The 15585-nt window shown below is 54.7% G+C and overlaps 1 protein-coding gene across 4 annotated transcripts in view; it reads left to right on the top strand.

The window, feature by feature from the left end:
- The window catches only part of RET (ret proto-oncogene), a 55433-nt gene that overhangs the window by 18664 nt on the left and 21184 nt on the right, over positions 1-15585 (top strand). For 3 of the 4 annotated variants that reach the window (XM_066349735.1, XM_066349736.1, XM_066349737.1), the window contains exons 2-9: positions 3954-4217; positions 6038-6325; positions 8392-8633; positions 9703-9898; positions 11230-11429; positions 13021-13279; positions 14284-14409; positions 15088-15198. In XM_066349735.1, coding sequence (XP_066205832.1) covers positions 3954-4217; positions 6038-6325; positions 8392-8633; positions 9703-9898; positions 11230-11429; positions 13021-13279; positions 14284-14409; positions 15088-15198 — 1686 coding nt within the window. Of the gene's footprint in view, positions 1-3953; positions 4218-4948; positions 5074-6037; positions 6326-8391; positions 8634-9702; positions 9899-11229; positions 11430-13020; positions 13280-14283; positions 14410-15087; positions 15199-15585 lie in introns of those variants that run through there. The other variant, XM_066349738.1, reaches the window with a different exon arrangement.

Genomic DNA, 15585 nt, shown 5'->3' on the forward strand with positions numbered 1-15585 from the left:
GGGCCAGGGCTGGCCTGTAGTTGTGAGGCCAGCAGGAGGTGACCCTCCAGGGCACAGGGGAACTGAGACTGTGGACAGACACACAAGAACATGTGTGTCTGGGGGCTTCAGGAAAGTGATTGTTGGGCTGAGGCAGGGGCTATGCAGGCACTTAGGGACTGCATGCAGCTAGGACAGAGCACACAAGATTCCTCCACCCCTATGTGGCAGGGGCTACAGAAGGCACAGTGTGATGACCAAAAGCAGGAGTGAAGCCCTTGTGTGCCACAGTGGCTCCACTGATGAAGCTTAGTACCTGCTCAGTGCAGAAGAGGTCTCCAAGAGGGCCGGGTAAGAACTTGTGCCATGTGTGTATATGTGTGTGTGTGTGCGTGTGGGCACCTGTGTACTCTTGTCAAGGGTTGAATAAGCAAGAGGGAGGGGTGGACTTGGGCCTTGCTTTATCTGCGTCAAATGTGAATAAAGATCCCAACCAAGTATGGAGCTTTGGAACCTGCCTTGTCCAGCTACAGACAGGTAAAGGTAGAAGCAAAGCCACAGATAGGTAACAAAGCTTCAATGCCCGTGTGGCAGACTTCGAGAGGGGTGCTCGTGAAGGAGATGCTAAACACAAGCACAGGTCCAGCTGCATGCCACAGCAAAAGCCAAAATCCCATCAGGTGCTGGTGCAAAAGGAAAGAGGTTTATTTATCCAAGTGCCGTAACCTGGGGGGCTCCTGTCTCAGAGACCAGCCCTCTTCCCGCTGAAGCCCATCGTTCTTAAAGGGATAAGGAAGGCTTTTATCTCCATCCAATATATCTTGCTAGATTTTGGGTTGCTGGACCCCTGTCCATTTATGTGTGTCGCTTTTGGCGTGCTTAGTGTAAGAATCTCCCCCTGCAGTCATGCTGGTCAATGGGGAAGACTTCCCAGGGTTCCTGTCTGTAGTAACTATATGGCACTTCACCCCATTGAACTTTAGTTCTGTGTCTTTTCCCACCTGGCTGGGGGGAGAGTGAGAACAGATGGGGTCTTGGCCCAATGGACATCTGTCTCTTTCCATATCCTGCACGCCCATGTGCACAAACAACATGGTGCACATGTGTGCAGGAACTCACATAGATCTTGTAGTTTCCTGGGGTGTCTTTGGCAGGTGTGCAGGACATGCCTGTCTTATGTGAGCAAAGGCCAACTTCTCCCCCCTCCGCATGGTGCCCGGGCTCTGGGCAACCTAAGGAACCAGCATCACAAGGTGCTGCTGGAGGAAGACACTAGTCAAGCCTGTCTAGGCAAAATGTCAGGCGAGGAGTGGGGGAAGAATTCTGTCACTGCACAGCCTTCAGAGGTGGAAGACATGGGTGGGAAAGACTGCAAGTCCTGATGTTGACCTGCCCAAAGTGGCAGAGGCAGTTGCCAGGCAGCCCTCCCCAGCAGAAGGGTGCCAGCAGTGGGGGGCGGTCAGCCAGAAGGGCCCTGAGCCTCTTGGCATTTCAGCATCTGTCTTTATCTTGACTCCTGCCACCACTTGTTAGCCATTATGCTGTACCTCAAGATGTAGAACTTTTAGCTGTTTGACTGGTGACCTTCCTCATCTCTGAGCCTCCGTGTTCTTAAATGTGAAATGGGGTCATTCAAAGCTCACAGTGGCTTTGAATCTGAAGTGAGAGGTTTAAACCAGTGGCTTTCAACCTTTTCATACTTGAGGACTGGTGAAAATAGAATTATTTCAGAGGCTGCTAAGGCAGATATCAGCCTGAGTGTAAGTGAATTCAACTGAGATCGTTGGGTCTATAATCCTCATGCAACATAAGGATGCTTAACTCTTCTGCAGACAGCGTGAAATTTCTGGCAGAGTAGCCTGCGGACTGGCTGCTAAAAAACACTGGTTTATCTAGGACGTACCTGTGCAAAGGTCTTTCTGCACTCATGCTAGCTGCTTCCCTCTTCAGCATGTCCTTCTCTGGTTCAGTGGGAGAAACAGGCCCAGAGGAGACCAGCATCCTGCAGGTTATGGAAATGGACACCAGTGGCCCATCCCAGGTGCTCTTCACTCACCGAGATTGGGTAATCCTTTGCAGGGCCCAGAATAGAATGACGACGTGAGTCCTTTGTTCTAAAATTACAAAGAATCTCAAGGCAGTATCTAACAGAGCGTTTAGCTGACCATGGCCCAGGGCCGGCCCTGCACTCACCCCTTCTCACTCTCACACCGTGGAGCATGTGTTTTTTCCATATAAAAGTGCTTGTGACAAAGAGGAGCACTGAGGCAACCCTGCTGCAGGGACCTGGGAAGCATTTTAAGTACAGTTAAGTCTGTTCCTGCTCATAGTTGTTGCCAGGCCTACAAATCCCTTTTGGCAGCAATAGACTGGGCCTCACGTAGGTTCTGCAAGGCTGTGCTCTGTGAGCCGAGAGCCCACAGCCCTTCTCCCTGCAGATGGTCTGTGTCATGGGGGACTGGGTCAGCTTGGAGGCAGGGGCTCCCAGGAGCTCGGGTCATCCCACCTGCCAGCCCCTGAACCTCTGAAGGTATGTATGCTTAGGGAGGACCCCCAGAAAAGAAGCCCCATACTGGATCTGCTCCTACCTGCCTGGCAGGTGGGGCATGCTGGATGGAGCCTCTCTCCCCGACAAGACCCATTTACATGATCTTGTAAAGTGGTTCTAAAGGCAGCAGGTTCTTACTCGCTGACCAGGGCAGAAGCTATGTGGCCTCTCATGGTGTAACCATGGTCGTCAGATGGCCACCCTGTTCCCTTGCTGGTACCCTGGAGCGAAAATGAAGACCCCCATGGAGGAAGCCAACATCTTGTGGGCCTCTGGCACACCCAGGCGTCCCTGGTCTTTGTGCTGACTCATGGGCCTATACTCATCCTCCTCCCCCAGCAGGGCTCCCTGCAACCCTGGGAGCTGGGACCCACGGTCAGCCTCTCAGACCCCTAGTGGTTGGTGCGTGCCCTTCCACTAGTGGCCGTGGCCAATGTGTGCCTTCCTCGAGCATTCCCAACTCCATGCACAGCCCCATTGGTGAGCAAATTTTCAGGTTGAAATGCACAAATCTTGACTATACGTTGTTGACGAATGACTGTGCCCCTGTGATCCACACCGCTCTTGGGACATGGAACCTTTATGTTCCCCAGAGCATGTCTCCCGCCTTCCCAGTCTGATTTCTGTCATCTCAAGTCAGTCTAGAATCATGTCATATGTATTCTTTTGTGCTGAACTTCTGCTTTGCCCAATGTCTGAGACCCATCCAGCTTGTGTGTGTCGCCAGCTCGTCCCTTCATGTGGCTGCATAGTGTGCCGTGCTGTGATAAGCACTGTTGGCTCATCCACTCACCCTTAAAGGGCATCAGGGTTGCCTCCAGTTCGTGGCTGTGGGTGACTTTGGCATTGGTAAATAAGTTGTCTGGTGGACATTTGTTTTCATTTCCCTTGGACAAATGGAGTGGAATTTCTGGGTCATATGGTAAGAATGTGTTTGACTCTAGATAAAAATTTGTTACGTTCTTAGGTAAAGTACTTCATCTGTTTTGAGCAACACCCGCCTGCCCTGCTTGTCTGGCAGCTTCTACACTTGAAAACTCTGGCCCCCTGTGACTTGTTCAGAAACGCGCGTGACTGCCCTCTGTGTTGTTAACATGCTTATCTAGCTCGGGAGATTGAGAATAATTCTGCAGCTGTGTGTATTACACCTTTTTCTTCTTTTTCTATTGTAAAGCAGTACCTTTCAGCTAGTATTTAACTATACCAATAATTGTGTGTTGATTTCCTTAGAACTACTGATGAGAAAGTCCTACTAAGTTCAGAGTTTCACATTAGTGATTTTTATTTTATCTTTTTTTTTCTTGGTCTACGAAAATATTTTACCAAAGTGTGAAGTACAGCTGCTGGGGAACCAGTGTGCCTAGGGGGCCTGCTCCTGGCTCCATCACCCCTCCTCCTCCCTCACTCAGTTCCCTGTTCCCTGCAGCCCCGCTGGGACTCTACTTCTCCAGGGACGCTTACTGGGAGAAGCTGTATGTGAACCAGCCAGCTGGAATGCCCCTGCTGTACGTCCATGCCCTGCGTGACCTCCTTGAGGAGGTGCCCAGCTTCCGCCTCGGCCAGCACCTGTACAGTGCCTACCGCACACCGCTGCACAAGAACAACTGGGTTCGCATCCAGGAGGACACCGGCCTTCTCTACCTTAACCGGAGCTTGGATCACAGCTCTTGGGAGAAGCTCAGCCTCCGCAGTAAGGGAGCAGAAGCCCCGCCCTCACCTGCTCGTCCCAAAGCCCTCAGCACAGGCACTGAGCTCAGAGGGTGGCCTCTTGCTGTGTAAAGAGGGAAAGAGGCTGGGCTGGGGCTCGGTGTCCAGCCTGGCGAGGGAGCCAGAATAAGTGTGGGGGCTGCTGATGACTCTGGGGTGTTTAGAAGCACCTGTGTGAAAGGTGTAAGTCAGGCGTCCCCAAACTACGGCCCGCGGGCCGCATGCGGCCCCCTGAGGCCATTTATCCGCCCCCCCCCCCCGCACTTCTGGAAGGGGCACCTCTTTCATTGGTGGTCAGTGAGAGGAGCACTGTATGTGGCGGCCCTCCAACGGTCTGAGGGACAGTGAACTGGCTCCCTGTGTAAAAAGTTTGGGGACCCCTGGAGATGCTTCTCTCCATGCCGGGCCCAGGTGCCTTTACCAGTTGGTATGGCAATGATTTAAGGCTGTGAGAGAAAGATTAAGGGAGCCTGGAAAAACCCCAGGGTTTTTATTTAGTAAACGGTCTGTAACTTGCCAGAGAAACAACAGTTTTCACAGAATGCCCATGTCATCAGCAGCAGCAAGCTGTCCATTGGCACCTGGTGGGGACTTGAGCCTGATGCCAGGGAAGAAAGTGGGGCAGAGGAAGACCTGGCCAGATCCTCAGAGCAGGGGTCAGAGCCCGAGTGGAGGCCATGTGTGACCCTGGTCCGGGGGGAGAGGAGGGCAGGACTGTGAAGCAGAGTTTTGCTTGTGGCACAAAATGATCATTGCACACTCAGTAGCTCCCCACTGGACCCTGACTCCAGCTCTGAGCTGCTGTGTGCAAGTCAGGGGAGCGCAGCCTATGAATGCAGGTGAGTGGCCCTGCCCGACAGCGCAGAATGACTGGGCTCATTTGCCAAATAAAATCAAGGTCTTCAAGTAGAAAGGGCACCCCCAGGACACCCCAGATGGATCTTGTTTAAGCACACACATAGTTGCCATCATCTTCATCCCAGGCCCAGTGTGGGAACTTGGAGAGCCAAGGTTGCTGGGGTGGAGGCCAGAGTGGAATTGGCCAAAGCTGCCATTTCATAGAAGGCCCTTCTATGTGTGATTGGAGAGCAGCCTCACACACCTGTTGGGTCCAGTCCAGAGAGAAATCACATGGTAACTTGAACAGGGAAACTTTGTATAGAGAACTAGTAACTAGAACGGATTGGAACAATGAAGAACAGGCTAGCAAGACACAAAAAGAACTAATAACTAGGGGAAGAGCAGATGGGAGGAGTGGCCATAGCACTAGGGCCTAGAGAGGATTCAGGAAGAGCCCCTCACCCTAGCTTGCGGTTCAGACCTCATTGGAAAGGAAGTCACTGTGAAGCATCCATGATGGAATTTGCTGGAAACCCCACCTGTAGGTGTTAGGTACTCTGTCCACAGGCTGTGTCTCTGCAGGGATGTTCCATGGTGAAACTGCCTGGGGGGGGGTGAAGACAGGAGGCCCACCTTCTGCAGAAGTGGCCCTGGGGAAGCTCTCCACCTGATGTTAGACCCAGGGGAGGAAGAATTTAGCTGAAACCTGAATGATGAGAGATGGGCCCGTGACACACCTCTAAGCAGAGGAAGCAGAACCCCAGGGCCCTGAGGCAGACAGACCCAGGTCCAGGGCAGTGGGGGGCAAGCAGGAGGTGATGGGCCAGTTCCGAGCAGAGGTCTGTGGGCCACAATGGAGACTGGGCTTTCCACTAACCCTAGCTGCTCACCCTACCCCTTTCTGTTCCACAACACCTAGCAGATGTGGCTGACACCCCTCTGGCCTGACTTCTCTCTCCGCAGATGGTGGCTTCCCCCTGCTTACTGTCTACCTCCAGGTCTTCCTGTGGCCCACATCCCTGCGTGAGGGCGAATGCCAGTGGCCAGGCTGTGCCCGTGTGTACTTTTCCTTCATCAACACCTCCTTCCCGGCGTGCGGCTTCCTCAAGCCCCAGGAGCTCTGCTTCCCTGAGACAGGCCTCTCCTTCCGCATTCGGGAGAACAGGCCTCCTGGCACCTTCCACCAGTTCCGCCTCCTGCCCACGCAGTTCCTCTGCCCCAACATCAGTGTGACCTACAGGCTCCTGGGAGGTGAGTGTTGGCCTTGTGAGGCCATTCCTTGGTGCCTACTGTGTGCCAGGCACAGACCAGTAAGCCTGTGACGTGAGTTGTGCAGTGCCCTCTGTCGCCACCCCACCCGCTCCTCTCACATTCCAGCAGTGTGCCCGCACTGGGCCAGGCACTGTTCTAAGGGCTGCTAAGGGTGTGACAGAACCAGTAGAACTCCTGCCTGCCTGGAGCTTCCATTCCTGGGGAAGATGGGGAACACCCTGGACTAAGTAAATCAGGTGGCCTCCGCAGGGGGCTAGATGGGCAGGAGAGCGTGGAGTGGGGGAGACTATGGTCTTAAATCAGGTGGCCAGGCAAGGTGCTGGAGCAAAGGCACTAGGGCACCAGGCAAGCAGGGCCAGCCCCTTCAAGAGTGGGGCCCCCACCTAGTTGGAGCCCCTTCCTGTGAGTGACGGGAAGGGGAACTTGGATGAGGGCAGAGAAGTTCCTGGGAGTGGGTGGGGCTTCCCACAGAGGGACTGGGGAATCATGGGAGGCTTTTGCAGGGGCGGAGGGCATTGAGAAGATCTAACTTACCTTTAAAGGATAAGTCTGGCTGCTGTGTTGGGAATGACATAGGCAGGGGTGGTTTAGGGTGGAAGCATGGAGACAAATTCTGGGAGGCTATTGGAGAAACCCCTGAGTGAGAGGATGAGGACTGGGAGGGAACCATGGGGCAACGAGAAGCAGGGGTGTTCTGGGCACGTTTAGAAGGAAGATCCAGCAGTTCCTGGTAAGTTGAATGTGGAGTGTTGATGGAGAGAGGCTCCAAGATCCTGCCTGAACAGCGGCAAGGGCAGCCGCCTTGATGAAATGGCCTTGCCTATGGGGGCCATGCCTCGTGATAGGCATGGTGGTGTGGGGAGGACAGAGTGGGATCACCCGGTAAAAACTACTTAAAGACAAGAAAGTGGTACCCAGCAAGGACACAGAGGCTGCACTGCTGGTGTGGGGAACCTGGATTCACACCGTGTTATCACAAACACACAGTAATAATGTTAAAGAAATCTCTGTAAAATAGAGGTCACTCGCCTTGCCCCTTCCTTTCCTTTGTCCTGTGTGCGGCAGGATGACCTTGTGCAAAAGTGTCACAAAGCATACGATTTAGCATGCTGCTCCTTCTGCCTAAAAATTGTGTAATTAAATTTTGTTTAGCATGTTTTTTTGTAACCATCAACGATGGAGGGAAACTTTGTATGATACGTATTTCCCACATCTGTAATCCAAATGTAAATACTGTACTCGACTCTGGTGTGAGAGACTGGTGACTCCCCACCAAGTGGAGTTGACGTGACCTTCCTGTGATGACCTTCAAGCCTTCAGCATTTCCTCTCGTCTGGGTTTTCCTGGAGGATGAAGCTCAGGACAGGCTTGGGGTAAAGAGCATGCTGTCACTACTGGCCCCTCCCTCACGGGAAGGTGGGAAGATACCTCAGTGTACACAGTGCCTGGGGAGAAGCAGACAACCTTGGTCTCATCCACTCATTTCCTGAGAAGGAGACTGAGACCCACAGAACCACAAGGACCAGCCTCAGGGCAGATAGCCAGGAGCTGCAGAGCATGGGTGCAAACTTGGCCGTCGGAAATACTGTGTGTGAACCTCAAATCATTTGCCAAATGTGCCCTGTGTGTGTTTTCGAGTGGTGGGGTTGTGGCTTTCCGTCTCACATTCTCTAAAGTGAGTATGTGTTGCTGCCATAATTTTTAAAAAAACTGACATGGTTTTCAAAAAGCAAATGCCAACAGCTGAGTCTCTGGGCCTGCAGCCTGGCTGAGTTGGCGGCAGCACCAGCCGAAGCGAGGTGTGCATCAGGCTGCAGAGCCCTCCTCCACCAGCACAAGTGAGGGCTGCAGCCCCAGGAAGCTCATTAGCACACAGCCCTGTGGACTGTTCCTGGAGCACCGTGCCTCCCACGTAGCCGAGCGGGGGAGTCCCTCAGAGCCCAGTCCCCTCCTTTGCCACCACCCCAGCTGGGCCCTGAGGAAGGCAGCTCAGCAGTCCCCAGCCCGGGATCACAGCCGGGGTTCCTGGTCTGCTTGGTGCACAGGTGCGAACCTGCCCTTCCACTGCGCCTCGGACAGCCAGGAGGTGAGCATGCGCTGGGCCCTGGACCGCGAGCTCCAGGAGAAGTACGACCTGGTGGCTGCCTGCACAGTGCTCGTGGGCTCCCGTGAGGAGGAGGTGATGGTGCCCTTCCCCGTGACTGTGTACGACGAGGACGACTCGGCGCCCACCTTCCTCGGGGGTGCTGACACTGCCAGTGCTGTTGTGGAGTTCAAGCGGAAAGAGGTGCCTGTCCCCCTGTGTGCTTGTCCACTGTCGTCCATCTAGTCAGTGTCTGTCTCTCCATCAGCTGTCCATTCCTGGTCTATTCAGCTGTCCATCTGGCCATCCAGCCATGAGGATCACCACCCTTCTAGTTGTTTTTTGTCAGTTGTGTCTGTTGGGGCTTCCTGCCTTCCTCCATGGCAACCTGGCCAGCTCCCATCCTACCCCTGACTGGGAGGCCAGGGGTTCTGGGGGCCCAGCCTGTGTCCCAACAGGTGGGCATGGCTGAGAGTATCGTCTGCAGGCACAGACTCCCCCAAGAAGGGGAGAGGACAGTGGCTGGCTGGGAGGACACTCCCTTCCCCCAGCACTCAGCCTTCACAGGGGAGGCCTTGGAGGCTCCTGGAGGGGAGCCAGCAGTGGGCAAAGGCAGGACTGGGAACTCCAGGGGCCGTCCCACCCACCCAACCCCCAGCCCTCTCTGGTGGCACAGACGGAGCACAGCAGCCACCTGCTGGGCCTCTGGCTCTCCTGCAGCCTGTCAGGGGGCAGGTGTAACGTGAAGGTGGGCAGGTGGCATTTTGTCTTTGCCTGCCTCTCTAGGCACCACAGGACTAGGTTTGGTGAGGTGCCAGTGACAAAGAAAGCACATCTTGTGAGGACATGTCCCCTGAGTCTGGCAAGGATGGCTGGGGTTGACAGCAGGGAACCTAGTTAACAGAAAGAGCAGAGGTGCCTTCCTTACAGCCCTTTCTAACGTGGTGTACAGCTGCCTGAGAGACAGCGTCCTAGCACACACATGACTGAGATCCTGGCTCTGCCAGGTGTCGCTGTGTGGCACTGCATCTGCTCTACTCCATCTTCAGAGGAAATCTGTAGATACCTATCACACCTGTTGCACAGGTCAGGTGAAGCACAGTGGCTCGGAGGGTGACAGGACTGAGTTGTCAAGTGGCCCTGTGGGGACTTGAACACAGGTCAGTCTGTCCCTAGAGCCAGTTCTGTGTGTACTTGGTCTGCCTGTGGGGCACATGCTGTCCCTCAGTCCTGGGCTGCAGGAGCTCTGACTGGCACCTCCGGTTTTCTGCAGGGCACTGTGGTGGCCGCGCTGCATGTCTTTGACTCAGATGTGGTGCCAGCATCCGGGGAGCTCCTGAGGCGGTACACCAGCACACTGCTCCCTGGAGACGCCTGGGCTCTCCAGACCTTCCGTGTGGAGCACTCACCGAACGAGACCTTGGTCCAGGTCAACGGCAGCTTCGTCCGGGCAACCATTCATGACTACAGTAAGAGGGGCTGGACGTGGCCTGGCTGGGCCCCCAGGAAACTGGGAAGCACCCTGCTTCACCCAGACACCTGGCCTGGCCCTCGGAGCCCCAGGCAGATGCTCCTTCTGTCCTCCACCCAGGCCTTTGTCTGTGCTGGCTCACCTCAACCACCTAGTGGGTTTTTACACACTGTCCTCTATCCCTGAATTGCCCCACGGTTGATCCTATCAGGGCCCCATTACACCTCCTTATACTGACCCCAAACACGTATGTCACACCTGAGTCCATCCTTGGACTTTGGTTTGGCACCTACTTTGCTGCCCCTCAAGTGCCCAGGTACCCCGGGTTTATTTCTACCCTGTCCCAGCCAGCAGCTCTCTCCTAACAAGCTGGTGTACAGAAGCAGCTCTATTCTTGTGCTGGAAGACCCTGAGACAGTTGTCCTGTCTGCTTCTGGAATGTCCTTGCAGGCTAGGTGCCAGGTGCTGGCAGGTCTTCCTATAGAATGCGGCGTCTTTCATAGCTGCTTGTCCTCTCTGCCTCCCTTCCCAGCCCTCCTACCCGTGTTTTCTGGGATCCTCTTCCAAATACCCCTCTTGGACTTGGATCCTTGTTTTGTGATCTGCTTCTTGGGGAGCCCAGGGTCACTGATGCTTTTACCTCTTGCTGCCTGGCCTGGTTGTTTTTTTCACACCCTCCCCTCCTCTGCCTGTGTAAAGGAACACATCAGCATGCCCTTGCACTCTGCATTCTGTTTGCCAGAGCCACCCCTCCATCCTCTGTCTCTCCCGAGCTAGAACCGTAGCCTTGGCATACGGCAGCTGCACAGAGGTGCACAAGCTCCTAGGCTTGGGGGGCCTGTAGAGTCCAGGCTCCAGGGGAGGCTGCTGCTGTTCAGAATTCTGTGAGGGCATCTGGCTAGTGCATTTTCCCAGGGCCTTGGTGGTGTCGGGTCCTCACCTCTGTATGCCCTCCCACACACATACCACACACTCCACACACATACATACTCCATATATAAGCCCCATACAGACACATACATGTACCCCATACACAAAACACACATTACATCCTCCTCATACATACACACTCCACACACACAACCCATACACAACACACACACAGACATTGTGACAATGTTGTCTCCCGGCTGAGAAGTGTCTGGATTTCCAGCGCAGGACTAACATTTAAACAGTGGTTCTAACTGGTCACCAGCTGCCAGGTCTGTTACCTGTGCGCCGTGTGTATGAAAGCACATGCTTTCAGCCATGTGCATGTGTGGGCAGGGTGTGCATCTGGGAGGAGGCATGCAGTGGCATGGGGCAGTCATCACCATGCCCCACCCGCAGGACTGGTTCTCAACCGCAGCCTCCCCATCTCTGAGAGCCGCGCCCTGCAGCTGGCGGTGCTGGTCAACGACTCCGACTTCCAGGGCCCGGGGGAGGGCCTCCTCATCCTCCACTTCAACGTGTCCGTGCTGCCCGTCAGCTTGTGCTTGCCCAGCGCCTACTCCTTCACTGTGAACAGGCGGGCCCATCTCTATGCCCAGGTGAACCTTCAGCCCACTGCCAGCCTGGGAGGGGGAGGGGAGTGGGTAACACCAGATGGGTGAGGCACTCTGGCAGATTGCAAGCAGAGCTGGGAGTGAGCAACACCCTGTCCCTGGGCTAACAATAAGCACATGGAGTGGCCCAGGGGGAGCCTGGGGCACAGGGCCTCGTCCTGCTCGGTACCTTTAAGATAGGTTTTGTGCTAGTGTAAGAGCAACGCCAGGTAAATATACACATGCTGACTTGGAAGGATGTTCCTGGTCAATTATTAAATGAAAAGGTGGTTTGCAGAAATGTTGGTGTCCTTTGGTTCCATGTATTCAAAACCAACTCTTCATGGGTGGGAATCTCCTAACAGAGGTGCCCCTGCTGCGAGGAACGGGAAGTGCATCTGCATTGTCAGAAAAATAATGATTAGAAGTGGAAAACGTAGAGTAGTCAATATTCGCCAAAGAAGATGGATCAAGGTGTTTAGCACTTTGGTACAGTTCTTTCTAGGATGTTTCTTGGAAGCACGTTTTAAAGTTTGCTTGAAATCACAGTGGGCATGCGATTTAATGTACTGCTTCCAACGGAGCAGCTGTGGGTGTTGCTTTAGGGCAGGGGTCGGGAACCTATGGCCCGCGAGCCAGATGTGGCTCTTTTGATGGCTGCATCTGGCTTGCAGACAAATCTTTAATAAAAAAAATAATAACGTTAAAAATATAAAACATTCTCGTGTATTACAATCCATTCATTTCCTACCACTCATGTTCATGGTTGCGGGTGGCTGGAGCCAATCACAGCTGTCCTCCAGGACAACACCAAATTTTTATTGGATAATGTGTAAGGTACATGCATCATTGTGTGGCTCTCACAGAATTACATTTTAAAATATGTAGCGTTCATGGCTCTCTCAGCCAAAAAGATTCCCAACCCCTGCTTTAGGGCCATCTGTATTGTCTCAGTGGTAGTTTCTGTGGTTGGTTCCCATGCCACCTTCATGTGCAATAGCCTCCTGGGTCCAGCACAGGAAGAAGAGGGTGTCTACCTCCTCCCTTGGACACGTCGAAGCTCCCTGACTTGCCACCATCCTGGTCCTTTTGTGGAAGGTGGCATCAAAGGGGGTAGAGGGTGGCAAGGCAGACCCTCTCTTCCAGGAACTTCAGCGTGGTCCTGCATGAGATAGTCGACCACTCTACAATCACACAACCGAGTGCAGTGCTCTGCACCAGACAGGTGACCTGGCGGGGGTGGACCACCCAGCCATCTGCACTGAGAACAGAAACTGCGCTCTAGGGCAAAACTGGTGTGGCCAGAAGAAGGGAGGGGGGCATATAGGAGGGAGCCAGTGGGCCTTTCTGCCTGAATGAGGGAGCTGGTAAGATTGATCCAGGGCGTTTGCTTTTGGCTGGAGAGCCGGCCGCTGAACCAGACCTCAGTGCCCTGCTTCTAGGAGCAGGGATCGGTGGGGTGTGATCATCTGGGCAGGGCAGAGCCAAGCAGGTGGACAGAGGATGGGGAGTTCTGGGGGTGCTGCCGTTCCCAGGTAACTGGGGACTGTTCTAGGACAGCCTCCCTGCTGAGGTATTCCCATTGCCCCATGCCTAGGTTGGGAAAGTCTCTGTGGAGAACAGCCAGGAGTTCACTGGCATCCACATGCATTATAAGCTGCAGCCTTCCAGTACCAACTGCAGCGCTCTGGGGATGCTTGACTCAGCCGATGGCACCATGGGGACCCTGTTCGTGAATGCCACAGAGGCCCTGCAGCGGCCTGAGTGCACACAGCTCCAGCACATGGTGGTGGCTGTCGACCGGTCAACCCGCAAGCAGGCCCAGGCCCCACTGCTTGTCACTGTGGAGGGGACATGTGAGTTCTGGGACCCCATGAAGGGTGGATCAATGGGGCATATTACTGTGAACGTCCCCCACACACAGAAGGGACTTGGTCCTGCTCCTTCACATGGATTGGGGGCTTCCCTGAGCCTGAGGCTCCATCCTTACAAAGTGAGAATAACAGTGTACACTGCATAGCCGAGATGGAGAGACGACGGGGGGGACACATCAGTGCATCCTGCTCATGCACTTGCTTAAGGCCTACCAGATAGAACACAGCATCCTGTCTGGCCAGGTGATGGCACAGTGGATAGAGCATCTGCCTGGGATGGTGAGGACCCAGGTTCAAAACCCCGAGATTGCTGGCTTGAGCATAGGCTCATCTGGCTTGAGCGCAGGCTTACCAGCTTGAGTGTGGGATCATAGACATGACCTTATGGTCACTGGCTTGGGTCTAAGGTCACTGGCTGAGCAAGGGGTCACTGGCTCAGCTGGTCAAGGCACATATGAGAAGCAATCAATGAGCAACTAAGGTCAACTCAACTATGAGTTGATACTTCTCATTTCTTTCCCTTCCGGTCTGTCCCTGTCTCTCTCATAAAACAAACAAACACACACAAAAAAAACACTAGCATCCTGGTTGAATCTGAGTATTGGGTAAAACAAAGAAACAATTTTTTAGTTTATGTCCCATGCAGCCTCTGCAGAGTTGCCTGAGAGACAAATGTCTAGGTACGTCAACAAAACATAACGGACATAGTTATATGAAGTGGGTGTTTATTGTTTATCTGAAATTCAGGTGTAGTTGGGCACCCCTTATGTCCTTGGCCACATCTTCACTCCATACAGTCTCAGCCCAGTAACGGTCCCCCTTTGCGACTGATGCCACCTCCCTTCCCCAGCAGCCCCATCGCTCCTTTGCACCCGGTGCTGAGTTACTCCCTCCCTCTGGGCTCAACCCCTGGGGGAAGCTTAGCCGGGGCTGGCTGGACACTGGCCCAGGCTGGCCTCGTGTGACTTGCTTTCTTCCACCCCTAGACATGGCCGAGGAGCCAGGCTGCCCCCTGTCCTGCGCAGTCAGCAAGAGGAGGTCTGAATGTGAGGAGTGCGGTGGTCTGGGCTCTCTGACAGGCAGGTGCCAGTGGAGACAGGGAGATGGCAAAGGTAGGCCCCATGTAGAGCCAAGGGCCTGCAGCCAGGCAGTCAGGGGGGTGACGATAGCTGAATGGAAATGGGGTCCATGCGGCCCCTTCTCACTCCTCATCTGTGCCCCAGAGCTTTGTGCTTGTCGTGGCTCCTGATTCTGGGAGGCGGGTGTGGGTTCAGGGTGTGGGTGGCAGGAGGACATTGAGGTCATTCATTGCCGAGGGAGCAGAGGTGCTCGTGGCTGGACTCCCTTTGTACTTGGAAAAATCTGGGCCAAAGCTTGGACATGCAAGGGACAGAGAGGGTCTACTATGTAGGCCTCAAACCAGGGAGTGTCTTCTGAAGCGGGAAGAGCCTAAGCTGGCTTCTGTGTGAACAGCGCCCAGCTCCAGGCTGCACCCACCACAATGAAAGTCCCTCTCCTCTCAAGGTGCTGCCTTGAGAGGGCCTGGCCTCTTCTGTCTCCTAGAGGTGAGGCTGGCAGAGCCTTGGGATGGCCCAGCCCCTCCGTCCCTCACCACCCAGGCCTCCCTGTGCATTCAGAACCACCAGGCACTTCTTGGGGATGCCCGTGCTGATGGGGCTGCCATGGAGGGGTAGGGTTGGCCCCGGAGGCCCCAGGGTGCTCTCCTGGTCTGAGAGTCCAGCTGCGGCAGTGCCCCCATGTGGTAGTGACCAGCCTGCTGTATGTTGCAGGAATATCCAGGAACTTCTCCACCTGCTCCCCCAGTATCCGGACCTGCCCGGATGGTCACTGTGACGCCGTGGAGAGCAAGGAGCCGAGGGTCTGCCCCCAGGACTGCCTCCGTAAGCAGCGCACCGGGCCTGTCTGCCAGCCTGAGCTGGGGCAGTGTCCCGGGCAGTGGGGCAGTGAGCAGGGGAGGCCTGGACTCCCACCTGCATGTCAGCCAGAGCAGCCACGTTCCTGGCTTGTATGTGCCTGGCCTTTTCTAACATTTTATGTGAATGAAGTACTCTTCCCCATCCCCCCCCAAAAAAAACCCATCGGAGCCTGGTGCCCTGATGGTCACTCCACTGTCAGCCTGGCCAGCTCACAGGGTGCAGCTCCCCCCAGGGGTGTCTGCTGTCCCCTGCTGCCCCTTCTCTGCTGAAAGGCAGCCATGTGTGGACCTCAGTGAGGGCCCTGGGCACCCTGTGGGTCTCTCCCCCTTCCCACAGTGATCGGGAAACAGC

Source organism: Saccopteryx leptura, chromosome 9 (assembly GCF_036850995.1).
Source record: "Saccopteryx leptura isolate mSacLep1 chromosome 9, mSacLep1_pri_phased_curated, whole genome shotgun sequence".
NCBI classification, from domain to species: Eukaryota; Metazoa; Chordata; class Mammalia; order Chiroptera; family Emballonuridae; genus Saccopteryx; species Saccopteryx leptura.